This window comes from Bufo gargarizans, unplaced genomic scaffold (assembly GCF_014858855.1).
Source record: "Bufo gargarizans isolate SCDJY-AF-19 unplaced genomic scaffold, ASM1485885v1 fragScaff_scaffold_587_pilon, whole genome shotgun sequence".
NCBI lineage: Eukaryota > Metazoa > Chordata > Amphibia > Anura > Bufonidae > Bufo > Bufo gargarizans.
Window position 1 is genome coordinate 66,493 of NW_025334145.1, and position 18,023 is coordinate 84,515.

At 57.3% G+C, this 18,023-nt stretch overlaps 2 protein-coding genes across 2 annotated transcripts in view; one reads left to right on the top strand and one right to left on the bottom strand.

The window, feature by feature from the left end:
* The window catches only part of RNF123 (ring finger protein 123), a 34,696-nt gene extending 16,879 nt beyond the window's left edge, over positions 1 to 17,817 (top strand). The window contains exons 29-39 of the mRNA XM_044273345.1: positions 74 to 161; positions 271 to 358; positions 443 to 527; positions 632 to 771; positions 845 to 1,033; positions 6,203 to 6,278; positions 6,348 to 6,432; positions 13,146 to 13,288; positions 17,037 to 17,131; positions 17,394 to 17,479; positions 17,551 to 17,817. Of these exons, the coding sequence (XP_044129280.1) occupies positions 74 to 161; positions 271 to 358; positions 443 to 527; positions 632 to 771; positions 845 to 1,033; positions 6,203 to 6,278; positions 6,348 to 6,432; positions 13,146 to 13,288; positions 17,037 to 17,131; positions 17,394 to 17,479; positions 17,551 to 17,650 (1,175 nt within the window). The 3' untranslated portion in view covers positions 17,651 to 17,817. The remainder of the gene's footprint in view (positions 1 to 73; positions 162 to 270; positions 359 to 442; positions 528 to 631; positions 772 to 844; positions 1,034 to 6,202; positions 6,279 to 6,347; positions 6,433 to 13,145; positions 13,289 to 17,036; positions 17,132 to 17,393; positions 17,480 to 17,550) is intronic.
* On the bottom strand, positions 10,762 to 12,601 carry AMIGO3 (adhesion molecule with Ig like domain 3). The gene has a single exon (XM_044273347.1). It carries the CDS (start codon positions 12,222 to 12,224, stop codon positions 10,770 to 10,772), a length of 1,455 nt encoding a protein of 484 aa, XP_044129282.1. The 5' UTR covers positions 12,225 to 12,601; the 3' UTR covers positions 10,762 to 10,769.
* Positions 17,818 to 18,023: the final 206 nt, after the last annotated feature.

Sequence of the window (18,023 nt, forward strand, 5' to 3'; positions counted from 1 at the left end):
GTGAGTAGCGGCGCGCGCTCAGTTGACCCCATGTCCCCTCCCCCGCTCAGCTCTGAGTCTCTTCTCTCCTCAGACATTAAGGATTCCCTGATGCAGGCGCTGGCGAGCTACGTGTGCTATCCGCACTCCCTTCGGGCCGTGGAGCGGATCTCCGAGGAGCAGTGAGTCCGGTGCCTCTGACAGCTCTGGGGTTGGGTTGGGGGCGCTCCGCAGTCGGTTACAGGGTCTTCAGTCTCCTCTAGTTGTCAGTGACCGGCACCTTCTCTCCAGGCAGATCAGCATGATGAAGAATCTTCTGGCGCCGTATGAGCAGCGGCCGTGGGCGCAGACCAACTGGATCCTCGTCAGACTCTGGAGAGTGAGTCGGGGGGGCAGGGGGTCTTGTGCTGTTTTTGGGTTATTGTTGGTACTTCTTTCACCCCCCCCCCCCCTCCTTCTCCAGGGCTGTGGTTTTGGTTATAGGTACACAAGACTCCCGCACCTGCTGAAGACCAAACCAGAGGACGCCAACCTTCCCAGCCTGCAGAGTACGTCAGGGGGCCTGGGGTCGGGCAGTGTACCATGTGGCGGTGTCATGTGTGTCTGTCCCGTGTGCTTTGCGTGTCTTTAGTGATCTGTTGGCGTATTGCAGAGCCTTGCCCGTCCACACTGCTGCAGAGCCACATGGCGGAGTTACTTCGGGGGGATCCAGAACTGGCCTCCAGCTTTCTGAACAGCGTCTTGAACCAGCTGAACTGGGCATTCTCCGAGTTCATCGGAATGATTCAGGAGGTGAGAACGGGGACAAGGAGAGGACGGGGAGGGGACGTCGGCTTTCCAAGGTCTGAGCTCTGCCTTCCCACAGATCCAGCAGGCCGCCGAGCGCCTAGAGAGGAATTTTGTCGACAGCCGACAGTTAAAAGTTTGTGCCACCTGCTTTGACCTGTCAGTCAGCCTCCTGCGGGTCCTGGAGATGACGGTCACACTGGTCCCAGATATCTTCCTCGACTGGAGCCGCTCATCTTCTGAACTTCTCCTCCGCAGATTAGCTCAGGTAGGTATATGAGCAATGGCTGATAACAGGGGGCAATAGACTGTATTCTCCTGTCCTACAGTCGTCCTCTCCCCTGAAATGGCTGATAACAGGGAGTAATAGACTGTATTCTCCTGTCCTACAGTCATCCTCTCCCCTGAAATGGCTGATAACAGGGGGCAATAGACTGTATTCTCCTGTCCTACAGTCATCCTCTCCCCTGAAATGGCTGATAACAGGGGGCAATAGACTGTATTCTCCTGTACTACAGTCATCCTCTCCCCTGAAATGGCTGATAACAGGGGGCAATAGACTGTATTCTCCTGTCCTACAGTCATCCTCTCCCCTGAAATGGCTGATAACAGAGGGCAATAGACTGTATTCTCCTGTCCTACAGTCATCCTCTCCCCTGAAATGGCTGATAACAGGGGGCAATAGACTGTATTCTCCAGTCCTACAGTCATCCTCTCCCCTGAAATGGCTGATAACAGGGGGCAATAGACTGTATTCTCCAGTCCTACAGTCATCCTCTCCCCTGAAATGGCTGATAACAGGGGGCAATAGACCGTATTCTCCTGTCCTACAGTGATCCTCCCCTGAAATGGCTGATAACAGGGGGCAATAGACTGTATTCTCCTGTCCTACAGTCGTCCTCTCCCCTGAAATGGCTGATAACAGGAGGCAATAGACTGTATTCTCCTGTCCTACAGTCATCCTCCCCCCTGAAATGTCTGATAACAGGGGGCAATAGACTGTATTCTCCAGTCCTACAGTCATCCTCTCCCCTGAAATGGCTGATAACAGGGGGCAATAGACCGTATTCTCCTGTCCTACAGTGATCCTCCCCTGAAATGGCTGATAACAGGAGGCAATAGACTGTATTCTCCTGTCCTACAGTCATCCTCTCCCCTGAAATGGCTGATAACAGGGAGCAATAGACTGTATTCTCCTGTCCTACAGTCATCCTCTCCCCTGAAATGGCTGATAACAGGGAGCAATAGACTGTATTCTCCTGTCCTACAGTCATCCTCCCCCTGAAATGGCTGATAACAGGGGGCAATAGACTGTATTCTCCTGTCCTACAGTCATCCTCTCCCCTGAAATGGCTGATAACAGAGGGCAATAGACTGTATTCTCCTGTCCTACAGTCATCCTCTCCCCTGAAATGGCTGATAACAGGGGGCAATAGACTGTATTCTCCAGTCCTACAGTCATCCTCTCCCCTGAAATGGCTGATAACAGGGGGCAATAGACCGTATTCTCCTGTCCTACAGTGATCCTCCCCTGAAATGGCTGATAACAGGGGGCAATAGACTGTATTCTCCTGTCCTACAGTCATCCTCCCCCCTGTAATGGCTGATAACAGGGGGCAATAGACTGTATTCTCCTGTCCTACAGTCATCCTCCCCTGAAATGGCTGATAACAGGGGGCAATAGACTGTATTCTCCTGTTCTACAGTCGTCCTCTCCCCTGAAATGGCTGATAACAGGGGGCAATAGACTGTATTCTCCTGTCCTACAGTCATCCTCTCCCCTGAAATGGCTGATAACAGGGAGTAATAGACTGTATTCTCCTGTCCTACAGTCATCCTCTCCCCTGAAATGGCTGATAACAGGGGGCAATAGACTGTATTCTCCTGTCCTACAGTCGTCCTCTCCCCTGAAATGGCTGATAACAGGGGGCAATAGACTGTATTCTCCTGTCCTACAGTCATCCTCTCCCCTGAAATGGCTGATAACAGGGGGCAATAGACTGTATTCTCCTGTCCTACAGTCATCCTCTCCCCTGAAATGGCTGATAACAGGGGGCAATAGACTGTATTCTCCTGTCCTACAGTCATCCTCTCCCTGAAATGGCTGATAACAGGGAGCAATAGACTGTATTCTCCTGTCCTACAGTCATCCTCTCCCCTGAAATGGCTGATAACAGGGGACAATAGACTGTATTCTCCTGTCCTACAGTCATCCTCTCCTCTGAAATGGCTGATAACAGGGGGCAATAGACTGTATTCTCCTGTCCTACAGTCATCCTCTCCCCTGAAATGGGTGATAACAGGGAGCAATAGACTGTATTCTCCTGTCCTACAGTCATCCTCTCCCCTGAAATGGCTGATAACAGGGGAGCAATAGACTGTATTCTCCTGTCCTACAGTCATCCTCTCCCCTGAAATGGCTGATAACAGGGGGCAATAGACTGTATTCTCCTGTCCTACAGTCATCCTCTCCCCTGAAATGGCTGATAACAGGGGGCAATAGACTGTATTCTCCTGTCCTACAGTCATCATCTCCTCTGAATGGCTGATAACAGGGGCAATAGACTGTATTCTCCTGTCCTACAGTCATCCTCTCCCCTGAAATGGCTGATAACAGGGGGCAATAGACTGTATTCTCCTGTCCTACAGTCATCCTCTCCCCTGAAATGGCTGATAACAGGGGGCAATAGACTGTATTCTCCTGTCCTACAGTCATCCTCTCCCCTGAAATGGCTGATAACAGGGAGCAATAGACTGTATTCTCCTGTCCTACAGTCATCCTCTCCTCTGAAATGGCTGATAACAGGGGAGCAATAGACTGTATTCTCCTGTCCTACAGTCATCCTCTCCCCTGAAATGGCTGATAACAGGGGCAATAGACTGTATTCTCCTGTCCTACAGTCATCCTCTCCCCTGAAATGGCTGATAACAGGGAGCAATAGACTGTATTCTCCTGTCCTACAGTCATCCTCTCCCCTGAAATGGCTGATAACAGGGAGCAATAGACTGTATTCTCCTGTCCTACAGTCATCCTCCTCCCCTGAAATGGCTGATAACAGGGGCAATAGACTGTATTCTCCTGTCCTACAGTCATCCTCTCCCTGAAATGGCTGATAACAGGGGCAATAGACTGTATTCTCCTGTCCTACAGTCATCCTCTCCTCTGAAATGGCTGATAACAGGGAGCAATAGACTGTATTCTCCTGTCCTACAGTCATCCTCTCCCCTGAAATGGCTGATAACAGGGGCAATAGACTGTATTCTCCTGTCCTACAGTCATCCTCTCCCCTGAAATGGCTGATAACAGGGGGCAATAGACTGTATTCTCCTGTCCTACAGTCATCCTCTCCCCTGAAATGGCTGATAACAGGGGCAATAGACTGTATTCTCCTGTCCTACAGTCATCCTCTCCCCTGAAATGGCTGATAACAGGGGCAATAGACTGTATTCTCCTGTCCTACAGTCATCCTCTCCCCTGAAATGGCTGATAACAGGGGGCAATAGACTGTATTCTCCTGTCCTACAGTCATCCTCTCCCCTGAAATGGCTGATAACAGGGGCAATAGACTGTATTCTCCTGTCCTACAGTCATCCTCTCCCCTGAAATGGCTGATAACAGGGGGCAATAGACTGTATTCTCCTGTCCTACAGTCATCCCTCTCCCCTTAAATGGCTGATAACAGGGGCAATAGACTGTATTCTCCTGTCCTACAGTCATCCCTCTCCCCTGAAATGGCTGATAACAGGGAGCAATAGACTGTATTCTCCTGTCCTACAGTCATCCTCTCCCCTGAAATGGCTGATAACAGGGAGCAATAGACTGTATTCTCCTGTCCTACAGTCATCCTCTCCCCTGAAATGGCTGATAACAGGGGCAATAGACTGTATTCTCCTGTCCTACAGTCATCCTCTCCCCTGAAATGGCTGATAACAGGGAGCAATAGACTGTATTCTCCTGTCCTACAGTCATCCTCTCCCCTGAAGTGGCTGATAACAGGGGGCAATAGACTGTATTCTCCTGTCCTACAGTCATCCTCTCCCCTGAAATGGCTGATAACAGGGGGCAATAGACTGTATTCTCCTGTCCTACAGTCATCCTCTCCCCTGAAATGGCTGATAACAGGGGGCATAGACTGTATTCTCCTGTCCTACAGTCATCCTCTCCCCTGAAATGGCTGATAACAGGGGGCAATAGACTGTATTCTCCTGTCCTACAGTCATCCTCTCCCCTGAAATGGCTGATAACAGGGGGCAATAGACTGTATTCTCCTGTCCTACAGTCATCCTCTCCCCTGAAATGGCTGATAACAGGGGGCAATAGACTGTATTCTCCTGTCCTACAGTCATCCTCTCCCCTGAAATGGCTGATAACAGGGGGCAATAGACTGTATTCTCCTGTCCTACAGTCATCCTCTCCCCTGAAATGGCTGATAACAGGGAGCAATAGACTGTATTCTCCTGTCCTACAGTCATCCTCTCCCCTGAAATGGCTGATAACAGGGGGCAATAGACTGTATTCTCCTGTCCTACAGTCATCCTCTCCCCTGAAATGGCTGATAACAGGGGCAATAGACTGTATTCTCCTGTCCTACAGTCATCCTCTCCCCTGAAATGGCTGATAACAGGGGCAATAGACTGTATTCTCCTGTCCTACAGTCATCCTCTCCCCTGAAATGGCTGATAACAGGGGGCAATAGACTGTATTCTCCTGTCCTACAGTCATCCTCTCCCCTGAAATGGCTGATAACAGGGAGCAATAGACTGTATTCTCCTGTCCTACAGTCATCCTCTCCCCTGTAATGGCTGATAACAGGGAGCAATAGACTGTATTCTCCTGTCCTACAGTCATCCTCTCCCCTGTAATGGCTGATAACAGGGGCCATAGACTGTATTCTCCTGTCCTACAGTCATCCTCTCCCCTGTAATGGCTGATAACAGGGGGCACAGTTGGGTAATTTAATAACTTTTTTGGGTGTTCCAGATTTTTCTTCCAGCCACGTTTGTGGTTGTGCTTTATCAGGGCGTGGCCTCACTGCCACGGATTTACTAGAAGGCTACTTTCTCACTGGCGTTTTGGCTTCCGTTTTTGAGATCCGTCTCCCATTGACTTTCAGTGGGGGTCATTGCGGATCCGTCTTGCCTATGTTACAGATAATACAACCGGATCCGTTCGCGACTGATGCAGACGGTTGTATTTTTTAACGGATCCGTTTTTGCAGATCCATGGCGGATCCACCTAAAACGTGTGTTGGCCTAACCTGTGCGTGCTCAGTTGCTTTGCTCTTCCGACGCGCAGCCGGCCCCATTCGGCGTGTTTTCTGCCAGTGCCCCGCAGTGTTGGTCATTGTTTCTGCAGCGATGAGGCGCCGTTTACATGGGACTGCGCTGCTTTTTAAGCCTTCGGGGGCTGCAAGATTAATGCTTTCCTTTCTGGCAGCTTCTGAATCAAGTCTTGAACCGCGTGACGGCAGAGCGGAACCTGTTTGATAGGGTGGTCACCCTCCGGCTCCCAGGTCAGTAGCACCCCTGCTCCCAGCCCCTGTTAACCCTCTGCACCCCACTAATGCTGCGTCTTTTCCCAGGTCTGGAGAGCGTGGACCATTACCCGATTCTGGTGGCTGTGAGTGGGATCCTGGTGCGTCTGCTGGTGGAAGGTGAACCCCAGGGGTGAGTGCGGACCCCATCACCCGGGGTGCATAAGACGACTGCAGTACTTATTCCTGGAGTTGAAATGCAGTAGTTTTGCTTGTACTACAACTCCCAGCATCCTTTTCTGCCATCATAGCATGCTGGGAGTTGCTCGGATGGGAGGATTCAGGGTGTATCCCCCGCGGGATTCAGCCTTAATGGAGCAGAACACTTTAGCACTTAGAGCTGCTGCCGAGGTGTGAGGGGGATTAATGGTGATGAGTGGCGGGCGGTGCGCCAATCCTCCGGGCTCCGGCGGGTGCCGCAGGGGGGCCCCTGACACGTATGTAACTGCGGGGGCATGTCAGGCCTTGTGTTACATAGGACACTGGGGGGGGGGGCCCAATCACTGCACCTCCGAGGCATGATGTTACATAGGACACTGGGGGGGGCCCAATCACTGCACCTCCGAGGCATGATGTTACATAGGACACTGGGGGGGGGGCCAATCACTGCACCTCTGAGGCATGATGTTACATAGGACACTGGGGGGGCCCAATCACTGCACCTCCGAGGCATCATATCACATAGGACACTGGGGGGTCCCAATCACTGCACCTCCGAGGCATGATGTTACATAGCACACTGGGGGGGCCCAATCACTGCACCTCCGAGGCATGATGTTACATAGAACACTGGAGGGGCCCAATCACTGCACCTCTGAGGCCTTATGTTACATAGGACACTGGGGGGGGGCCCAATCACTGCACCTCCGAGGCATGATGTTACATAGGACACTGGGGGGGGCCCAATCACTGCACCTCCGAGGCATGATGTTACATAGGACACCTGGGGGGGGGGGCCCAATCACTGCACCTCCGAGACATGATGTTACATAGGACACTGGGGGGGGCCCAATCACTGCACCTCAGAGGCATGATGTTACATAGGACACTGGGGAGGCCCAATCACTGCACCTCCGAGGCATGATGTTACATAGGACACTGGGGGGGCCCAATCACTGCACCTCCGAGACATGATGTTACATAGGACACTGGGGGGGGCCCAATCACTGCACCTCCGAGGCATGATGTTACATAGGACACTGGGGGGGCCCAATCACTGCACCTCCGAGGCATGATGTTACATAGGACACTGGGGGGGCCCAATCACTGCACCTCAGAGGCATGATGTTACATAGCACACTGGGGGGGCCCAATCACTGCACCTCTGAGGCATGATGTTACATAGCACACTGGGGGGGCCCAATCACTGCACCTCCGAGGCATGATGTTACATAGGACACTGGGGGGGCCCAATCACTGCACCTCCGAGGCATGATGTTACATAGGACACTGGGGGGGGGGGCCCAATCACTGCACCTCCGAGGCATGATGTTACATAGGACACTGGGGGGGGGGCCCAATCACTGCACCTCCGAGGCATGATGTTACATAGGACACTGGGGGGGGGGGGCCCAATCACTGCACCTCCGAGGCATCATATCACATAGGACACTGGGGGGGCCCAATCACTGCACCTCCGAGGCATGATGTTACATAGCACACTGGGGGGGCCCAATCACTGCACCTCTGAGGCCTTATGTTACATAGGACACTGGGGGGGGGCCCAATCACTGCACCTCCGAGGCATGATGTTACATAGGACACTGGGGGGGCCCAATTACTGCACCTCCGAGGCATGATGTTACATAGGACACTGGGGGGGGGGGGCCCAATCACTGCACCTCCGAGGCATCATATCACATAGGACACTGGGGGGGCCCAATCACTGCACCTCCGAGGCATGATGTTACATAGCACACTGGGGGGGCCCAATCACTGCACCTCTGAGGCATTATGTTACATAGGACACTGGAGGTGCCCAATCACTGCACCTCTGAGGCCTTATGTTACATAGGACACTGGGGGGGGCCCAATCACTGCACCTCCGAGACATGATGTTACATAGGACACTGGGGGGGGCCCAATCACTGCACCTCCGAGGCATGATGTTACATAGGACACTGGGGGGGGCCCAATCACTGCACCTCCGAGGCATGATGTTACATAGGACACTGGGGGGGGCCCAATCACTGCACCTCCGAGGCATGATGTTACATAGAACACTGGAGGGGCCCAATCACTGCACCTCTGAGGCATGATGTTACATAGGACACTGAGGGGACCCAATCTCTGCACCTCCGAGTCACCATATTATATAGGACACTGGGGGGGGCCCAATCACTGCACCTCAGAGGCATGATGTTACATAGGACACTGGGGAGGCCCAATCACTGCACCTCCGAGGCATGATGTTACATAGGACACCTGGGGGGGCCCAATCACTGCACCTCCGAGGCATGATATTACATAGGACACTGGGGGGGGGGCCCAATCACTGCACCTCTGAGGCCTTATGTTACATAGGACACTGGGGGGGGGCCCAATCACTGCACCTCCGAGGCATGATGTTACATAGGACACCTGGGGGGGCCCAATCACTGCACCTCCGAGGCATGATATTACATAGGACACTGGGGGGGGGGCCCAATCACTGCACCTCTGAGGCCTTATGTTACATAGGACACTGGGGGGGGGGCCCAATCACTGCACCTCCGAGGCATGATGTTACATAGGACACCTGGGGGGGCCCAATCACTGCACCTCCGAGACATGATGTTACATAGGACACTGGGGGGGGGGGCCCAATCACTGCACCTCTGAGGCCTTATGTTACATAGGACACTGGGGAGGCCCAATCACTGCACCTCCGAGTCACCATATTATATAGGACACTGGGGGGGGCCCAATCACTGCACCTCAGAGGCATGATGTTACATAGGACACTGGGGAGGCCCAATCACTGCACCTCCGAGGCATGATGTTACATAGGACACTGGGGGGGCCCAATCACTGCACCTCCGAGGCATGATGTTACATAGCACACTGGAGGGGCCCAATCACTGCACCTCCGAGGCATGATGTTACATAGGACACTGGGGGGGGGCCCAATCACTGCACCTCCGAGGCATGATATTACATAGGACACTGGGGGGGGGGGGGCCCAATCACTGCACCTCCGAGGCATGATGTTACATAGGACACTGGGGGGGCCCAATCACTGCACCTCCGAGGCATGATGTTACATAGGACACTGGGGGGGTCCAATCACTGCACCTCTGAGGCATGATGTTACATAGGACACTGGGGGGGCCCAATCACTGCACCTCCGAGGCATGATGTTACATAGGACACTGGGGGGGTCCAATCACTGCACCTCTGAGGCATGATGTTACATAGGACACTGAGGGGACCCAATCTCTGGGCCCCCCCCCCAGTGTCCTATATAATATGGTGACTCGGAGGTGCAGAGATTGGGTCCCCTCAGTGTCCTATGTAACATCATGCCTCAGAGGTGCAGTGATTGGGCCCCCCCCCCAATGTCCTATATAATATGGTGACTCGGAGGTGCAATCACTGCACCTCCGAGGCATGATGTTACATAGGACACTGGGGGGGGCCCAATCACTGCACCTCCGAGGCATCATATCACATGGGACACTGGGGGGGCCCAATCACTGCACCTCAGAGGCATGATGTTACATAGGACACTGCCCCCCCCCCCCCCCCCCGCCTCAATCTCTGCCGCTCTGAGGCACATACGAATACAGAGACATCTCTCCTGAATCGCTGAATTTTTTTTATTAATGTGAAAATGTCCAGCGCAGCGCAGCCCCCCAGCCACCCCGACCATCAGTGGTGGGATCTATGGGAGCTTGCATCACCCATCCACAGAGTCATACGAGACATTGCTGTGTGCACCGTAACGGTACATTACACTTATAATAATACTCCTGTCAGTACCTGATACAAAATGCTGTGAGGCCGGCGCCCGCCATGCAGCGAGTCCAGGGGGGGGGGGCGGCGCCCGCCATGCAGCGAGTCCAGGGGGGGGGCGGCGCCCGCCATGCAGCGAGTCCAGGGGGGGGCCGGCGCCCACCATGCAGCGAGTCCAGGGGGGGGCCGGCGCCCGCCATGCAGCGAGTCCAGGGGGGGGGCCGGCGCCCGCCATGCAGCGAGTCCAGGGGGGGGGGCGGCGCCCGCCATGCAGCGAGTCCAGGGGGGGGGCGGCGCCCGCCATGCAGCGAGTCCAGGGGGAGGGCGGCGCCCGCCATGCAGCGAGTCCAGGGGGGGGCGGCGCCCACCATGCAGCGACTCCAGGGGGGGCCGGCGCCCACCATGCAGCGACTCCAGGGGGGGCCGGCGCCCACCATGCAGCGACTCCAGGGGGGGGCCGGCGCCCGCCATGCAGCGAGTCCAGGGGGGCCGGCGCCCGCCATGCAGCAGAGCCTACAGTGTGTCTGGGCCATGCATCTATGTCGGCACAATTGGGCAGTCTGAGAAGACAGAGCTGTCCGAGTCCGACCGCAGCTGCAGGATCTTTGGGTTCTTTTTAGATCGTCCTTCTTTTATTGGCTCTAAGAAGACAACATGGCGGCTGGCTCCCACCTTGCGGCTGTTGGCCCCTTCGCAGACTGGTGGAGTTACACAAAGTATGGAAGACTGAGCGCTGCTTTCCTGTGGAGGGCTGGGGGTTTGTGGGGGTTTGGAACAGCAGAGGAGGCATCGACATGGAGTCATATAGAGATAAATGAAGACCAGGACTAGGCTGACCACACAGCCCAGGAGGGTGGTGAGGCCCGTGTTGAAGGACTCCACCTCGTGCTTGGGGTAATGGACGGTGACGTTGACCTCATGCGTGGCGTTGTAGCTGAGCCGCCTGTTGACTGCGATGCACAGGTAGACCCCGGAGTTCCAGGGCTGCGCTTTGTGGATCTCTAAGCTGCCGTTGGGGTGAATCCGAAAGCTCTGGTTACTGTTTCCGGGTGGGAAGATGAAGTTGTAGGCGGGTGAGATCCAGAGGTAGGTGGTATTCTCCTGGGGCAGGCTGGTATTACAGGTCACCATCACTCTCCTCCCCACCAAAACCTTCAGACCAGTGTCTCCAAGTTGTTGTCCAAGTCCAGTAGAGCAATTGTCAAGTCCATTCTGGGACTCCAAGATGCGAACCACGGCACGAGGCTTTCCCATGTAGAGGCAGGTGTGCTCCTGCCAGAAGTCCAGGACGGAGGAGAAGCCCCGCTGCTTCCACTGGCTGAGGAGGGTGTAGAGCGTGCAGCTGCAGGTGAGGGGGTTGTTGTGCAGGTAAAGGCCGTTCTTGATGAACGCAGGTAGAGCGGACATCTCGTCCACCGGCAGCTCCAGGAACTTATTGGAGGACAGGTCCAGGGTGCGGAGATTGGGGTGAGTCAGGTTGCACATGGAGCTGAAGGAGAAGGCGCTCAGGTTGTTCCAGCTCAAGTAGATCTTTCGGATGTTGTGCAGTCTGGTGAAGGCGGCCTCCTCCATGTGGCTGATGTGGTTGTTGTAGAGCAGGAGTTCCTCCAGGCTCAGGAGATGATGGAAGTGTTCTGCCCGGATGCTCTGGAGCTTGTTGGAGGAGAGGTCCAGGTGCCTGAGGTTGGTGGCATTGTGGAAGGCCCCGGCCGGCAGCCGCTTGAACTCGTTGTGGTTGAGGCATAAGACGTGGAGGTGAGGGACTGCGGACAGCCAGTAACTGTGCAGGGAGTGCAGACTGTTGTGACTTAAGTCCAAAGTGACGGATGTGGGGGGCAGGTTCTCGGGGACCTTGGTCAGAGCTGCTCTGGTGCAGCTCAAGAGATCGGAGGCGCAGGTACAACCGGAGGGGCAGCCAGAGACAAAGGAGCACATGAGCAGCAGAGTCAGCAGGATCTCTGACCATCCCCTGGGGCAGCAGCCGCTTCTCATGGTGTCCGACTCCTCGGTGGCCGGCCGGGATGGCTACATCGGTGCTGGAGAGGCAGTGGTCGTGTCACAGGCAGGGAGAGGGCCCCGGGGCCAGGACTTCCAGGCGGCAGCTGCTTCCAGAGATTCTCCTGGTTCCCATGGAGAACATGAACTTCTTGGAAATCTCTGAAGAACAGATTGTGATGTTGCTGGAGGTCGAGACGCCGTTCGCACGGCGCTGTCAGAGCTGGAAGACTTTGTGGAGAGTTGAATCGATGCTGATGCCGCTGGCGCTCCCGTCTCCCCCTCCCTCATTGGTTGAGGCGGCGTGGGGGGGGGGGTCACTCCCTGCACCGTCTTCTCAATGGCTGCCTCATCCTCTCCCTGACGGCGGGGGCATTAATGGAGCTGCGTCCACCCTATTGCCCTGGGACCGTGGCCCCGCAGCTGCTCGTGGTTCGCCGGGTAATTGCTGCTGTGATGAAACTTTTCTGTGACAGAGGTGTAATAACGGATATTGGACGGCGCCGCTGGCGGCCTCTCCACTCATTTGTTCTATTGCGGCTCTGCTGCGCTGGGTCCAATGTAGTCTGTGACGTGTGGGGTTAATGGTGTGCTTGGCGCTGCCTCTGAAGGGTTAAGGCTGCGGGTGTGCGGCGGCCGGGCAGTAATGTGAGTCCAGGGCTCTGGCTCTCACTTTGCAGCAGATAATGGAGCGCAGCTCTGCGCGCCGGATCCCCAGGGCGTCATCCTCTTTACTTCTGCTGCAGGAAGAGACCCAGAGCAGGAAACGTGATCCGCTCTCTGCACCTCCTGGGCCCCCAGTCACAGCATGCTGGGAGTTGTAGTAGCAAATCCATTTCACTCCTTCCCGTAATCGTACTCTGGTAAGTGCTGTAACTCCCATCCTCCTCATCTCACTCCTATCTGTTTACCCCTCAGGATCCAGCGAGCGACGAATGTCTTACTGGCCGACCCTTGTTTCCAGCTGCGCTCCATCCAGTACTTACTGGGTCAGACGGAGCCGAACCCCCTGGGGGGCGCACAGACGCCTGCGGACAAGAAGCATTTCTCCCTGCAGGCCTGTAAGTACCCGGAGCCCAGGGGGGGCCCGCTGAGGTGGGGGTGCAGAGTAATACAGGAAAGGGGGGCCCTTCTGAGGTGGGGTGCAGAGTAATACAGGAAAGGGGGGGCCGCTGAGGTGGGGTGCAGAGTAATACAGGAAAGGGGGGGCCGCTGAGGTGGGGTGCAGAGTAATACAGGAAAGGGGGGGCCGCTGAGGTGGGGTGCAGAGTAATACAGGAAAGGGGGGCCCTTCTGAGGTGGGGTGCAGAGTAATACAGGAAAGAGGGGGCCTGCTGAGGTGGGGTGCAGAGTAATACAGGAAGGGGGGGGGGCCTGCTGAGGTGGGGTGCAGAGTAATACAGGAAAGGGGGGGGCCCGCTGAGGTGGGGTGCAGAGTAATACAGGAAGGGGGGGGGGCCTGCTGAGGTGGGGTGCAGAGTAATACAGGAAAGAGGGGGGGCCCGCTGAGGTGGGGTGCAGAGTAATACAGGAAAGGGGGGCCCTTCTGAGGTGGGGTGCAGAGTAATACAGGAAAGAGGGGGCCTGCTGAGGTGGGGTGCAGAGTAATACAGGAAGGGGGGGGGGCCTGCTGAGGTGGGGTGCAGAGTAATACAGGAAAGGGGGGGGCCCGCTGAGGTGGGGTGCAGAGTAATACAGGAAGGGGGGGGGGCCTGCTGAGGTGGGGTGCAGAGTAATACAGGAAAGAGGGGGGGCCCGCTGAGGTGGGGTGCAGAGTAATACAGGAAGGGGGGGCCTGCTGAGGTGGGGTGCAGAGTAATACAGGAAAGGGGGGGCCTGCTGAGGTGGGGGTGCAGAGTAATACAGGAAAGGGGGGGCCCTTCTGAGGTGGGGTGCAGAGTAATACAGGAAGGGGGGGGCCTACTGAGGTGGGGGTGCAGAGTAATACAGGAAAGGGGGGGGCCTGCTGAGGTGGGGTGCAGAGTAATACAGGAAGGGGGGGCCTGCTGAGGTGGGGTGCAGAGTAATACAGGAAAGGGGGGGCCTGCTGAGGTGGGGGTGCAGAGTAATACAGGAAAGGGGGGGCCCTTCTGAGGTGGGGTGCAGAGTAATACAGGAAGGGGGGGGGCCTACTGAGGTGGGGGTGCAGAGTAATACAGGAAAGGGGGGGCCGCTGAGGTGGGGGTGCAGAGTAATACAGGAAGGGGGGGGGCCCACTGGGGTGGGGGTGCAGAGTAATACAGGAAGGGGGGGGCCCGCTGAGGTGGGGGTGCAGAGTAATACAGGAAAGGGGGGGCCCGCTGAGGTGGGGGTGCAGAGTAATACAGGAAAGGGGGGGCCCGCTGAGGTGGGGGTGCAGAGTAATACAGGAAAGGGGGGGCCCGCTGAGGTGGGGGTGCAGAGTAATACAGGAAAGGGGGGGGCCCGCTGAGGTGGGGTGCAGAGTAATACAGGAAAGGGGGGGCCCGCTGAGGTGGGGGTGCAGAGTAATACAGGAAAGGGGGGCCCTTCTGAGGTGGGGGTGCAGAGTAATACAGGAAGGGGGGGCCCTTCTGAGGTGGGGGTGCAGAGTAATACAGGAAAGGGGGGGCCCTTCTGAGGTGGGGGTGCAGAGTAATACAGGAAGGGGGGGGGGCTACTGAGGTGGGGGTGCAGAGTAATACAGGAAAGGGGGGCCGCTGAGGTGGGGGTGCAGAGTAATACAGGAAGGGGGGGCCCCGCTGGGGTGGGGGTGCAGAGTAATACAGGAAGGGGGGGGGGCCCGCTGAGGTGGGGGTGCAGAGTAATACAGGAAGGGGGGGGCCCGCTGAGGTGGGGGTGCAGAGTAATACAGGAAGGGGGGGGGCCCGCTGAGGTGGGGGTGCAGAGTAATACAGGAAGGGGGGGGCCTGCTGAGGTGGGGGTGCAGAGTAATACAGGAAAGGGGGGGCCAGCTGAGGTGGGGTGCAGAGTAATACAGGAAGGGGGGGCCCGCTGAGGTGGGATGCAGAGTAATACAGGAAAGGGGGGGCCCTTCTGAGGTGGGGGTGCAGAGTAATACAGGAAGGGGGGGGGCCTACTGAGGTGGGGGTGCAGAGTAATACAGGAAGGGGGGGGCCCGCTGAGGTGGGGGTGCAGAGTAATACAGGAAGGGGGGGGCCCGCTGAGGTGGGGGTGCAGAGTAATACAGGAAGGGGGGGGGGGCCCACTGAGGTGGGGGTGCAGAGTATACACAAAGGTTAGGGGGGGGGGGGGTTTAGGCTGTATATTAGACATTGGCTGCAGGACGGGGGGGGGGGGATGAGAAGTTGGGGCGCCGTTACATACGGAATATGGGGGGGGGGGGAATTACAGGCTGAGATTTCTTGGGCCCTTAGTTGACCGTTTCTTTCCCAGTGTTGGGGGGCTCCCGTTGACCAGTGAGGGCCCCGATGTCTCCCAGTGTTGGGGGGGGCTCCCGTTGAGCAGTGAGGGCCCCGATGTCTCCCAGTGTTGGGGGGCTCCCGTTGAGCAGTGAGGGCCCCGATGTCTCCCAGTGTTGGGGGGCTCCCGTCGAGCAGTGAGGGCCCCAATGTCTCCCAGTGTTGGGGGGCTCCCGTCGAGCAGTGAGGGCCCCGATGTCTCCCAGTGTTGGGGGGCTCCCGTCGAGCAATGAGGGCCCCGATGTCTCCCAGTGTTGGGGGGCTCCCGTCGAGCAGTGAGGGCCCCGATGTCTCCCAGTGTTGGGGGGCTCCCATTGAGCAGTGAGGGCCCCGATGTCTCCCAGTGTTGGGGGCTCCCGTCGAGCAGTGAGGGCCCCGATGTCTCCCAGTGTTGGGGGGCTCCCATTGAGCAGTGAGGGCCCCGGGGTCTCCCAGTGTTGGGGGGCTCCCGTTGAGCAGTGAGGGCCCCGGGCCCCGATGTCTCCCAGTGTTGGGGGGCTCCCGTCGAGCAGTGAGGGCCCCGGGCCCCGATGTCTCCCAGTGTTGGGGGGCTCCCATTGAGCAGTGAGGGCCCCGATGTCTCCCAGTGTTGGGGGCTCCCGTCGAGCAGTGAGGGCCCCGATGTCTCCCAGTGTTGGGGGGCTCCCATTGAGCAGTGAGGGCCCCGGGGTCTCCCAGTGTTGGGGGGCTCCCGTTGAGCAGTGAGGGCCCCGATGTCTCCCAGTGTTGGGGGGCTCCCGTCGAGCAGTGAGGGCCCCGATGTCTCCCAGTGTTGGGGGGCTCCCGTCGAGCACTGAGGGCCCCGATGTCTCCCAGTGTTGGGGGGCTCCCGTCGAGCAGTGAGGGCCCCGATGTCTCCCAGTGTTGGGGGGCTCCCATTGAGCAGTGAGGGCCCCGATGTCTCCCAGTGTTGGGGGCTCCCGTCGAGCAGTGAGGGCCCCGATGTCTCCCAGTGTTGGGGGGCTCCCATTGAGCAGTGAGGGCCCCGGGGTCTCCCAGTGTTGGGGGGCTCCCGTTGAGCAGTGAGGGCCCCGGGCCCCGATGTCTCCCAGTGTTGGGGGGCTCCCGTCGAGCAGTGAGGGCCCCGGGCCCCGATGTCTCCCAGTGTTGGGGGGCTCCCATTGAGCAGTGAGGGCCCCGATGTCTCCCAGTGTTGGGGGCTCCCGTCGAGCAGTGAGGGCCCCGATGTCTCCCAGTGTTGGGGGGCTCCCATTGAGCAGTGAGGGCCCCGGGGTCTCCCAGTGTTGGGGGGCTCCCGTTGAGCAGTGAGGGCCCCGGGCCCCGATGTCTCCCAGTGTTGGGGGGCTCCCATTGAGCAGTGAGGGCCCCGATGTCTCCCAGTGTTGGGGGGCTCCCGTCGAGCAGTGAGGGCCCCGGGCCCCGATCTCACAGTGTTTCTCCTCCGCAGACTCGGATTACATTAATGCAGAAGAGCTGAGTAAAGTGGAGCAGATGCTGAGCCTCCTGAGCGAGGAGTCCAAGCAGGCGGCGGCCAGCACTCAGGTCCGTGCAGCGCGCGTGGCGGCCTCCTTATGTAACGCGTCTGGCCGGATACGTCTCGGAGACGCGCTGACCTTTCTGCTGATGAAGCGATCAGTTTACTGCAGATCGGCATAAAAATAGTTTTCGGTCCAGAATGTGATCCTCGCCTGGGAAGCGACTGCTGCATTATTAATGGCCCTCTGCATCAGCCGCGTCCTGACTGCGCAGAGCCCGGAACGCGCGCCCGGCGCAGGACTAACGCTGCCTTCTTTTTACCTTGCAGCCGACCAGTGAGGAGGATCTGTGCCCCATCTGCTACGCTCACCCCATCTCCGCCATATTCAGGCCCTGCTCCCACAAGTCCTGCAAGTGAGTATGACTCCGCCCCCTGCGCCGCTCCGTGCCGTCAGCCCGTTACTAACTGGTTTAACCCTTTGCAGGGCATGCATCAATCAGCATCTGATGAACAATAAGGACTGTTTCTTCTGTAAAGCCACCATCACGGGGGTGGAGGACTACGAGAAGTCCCCCGCCACCTAGGCCCGCCACGGAGCGCGGGCGAGGAGTTTACAGCTTTATTTACTGCGTGTTCTATGTGACGCTGCGCTGCGCTGGAGGATGCCGGGAGACTGGTGCCGTTTACAGCAGAGATGCGTTTTTATGATTTGTGTGCGGTCACGGAAGCGAGGATTAAATTATTTATCCACCTGCCGCCTCTGCCTGTGAGGGGGAGGGGCACCGGGCTTAAAGGGGCGTCTCTGGGCACGGGGCTTGAAGGGGGCGTCTCTGGGCACGGGGCTTAAAGGGGGCGTCTCTGGGCACGGGGCTTAAAGGGGGTGTCTCTGGGCACGGGGCTTAAAGGGGGTGTCTCTGGGCACGGGGCTTAAAGGGGGTGTCTCTGGGCACGGGGCTT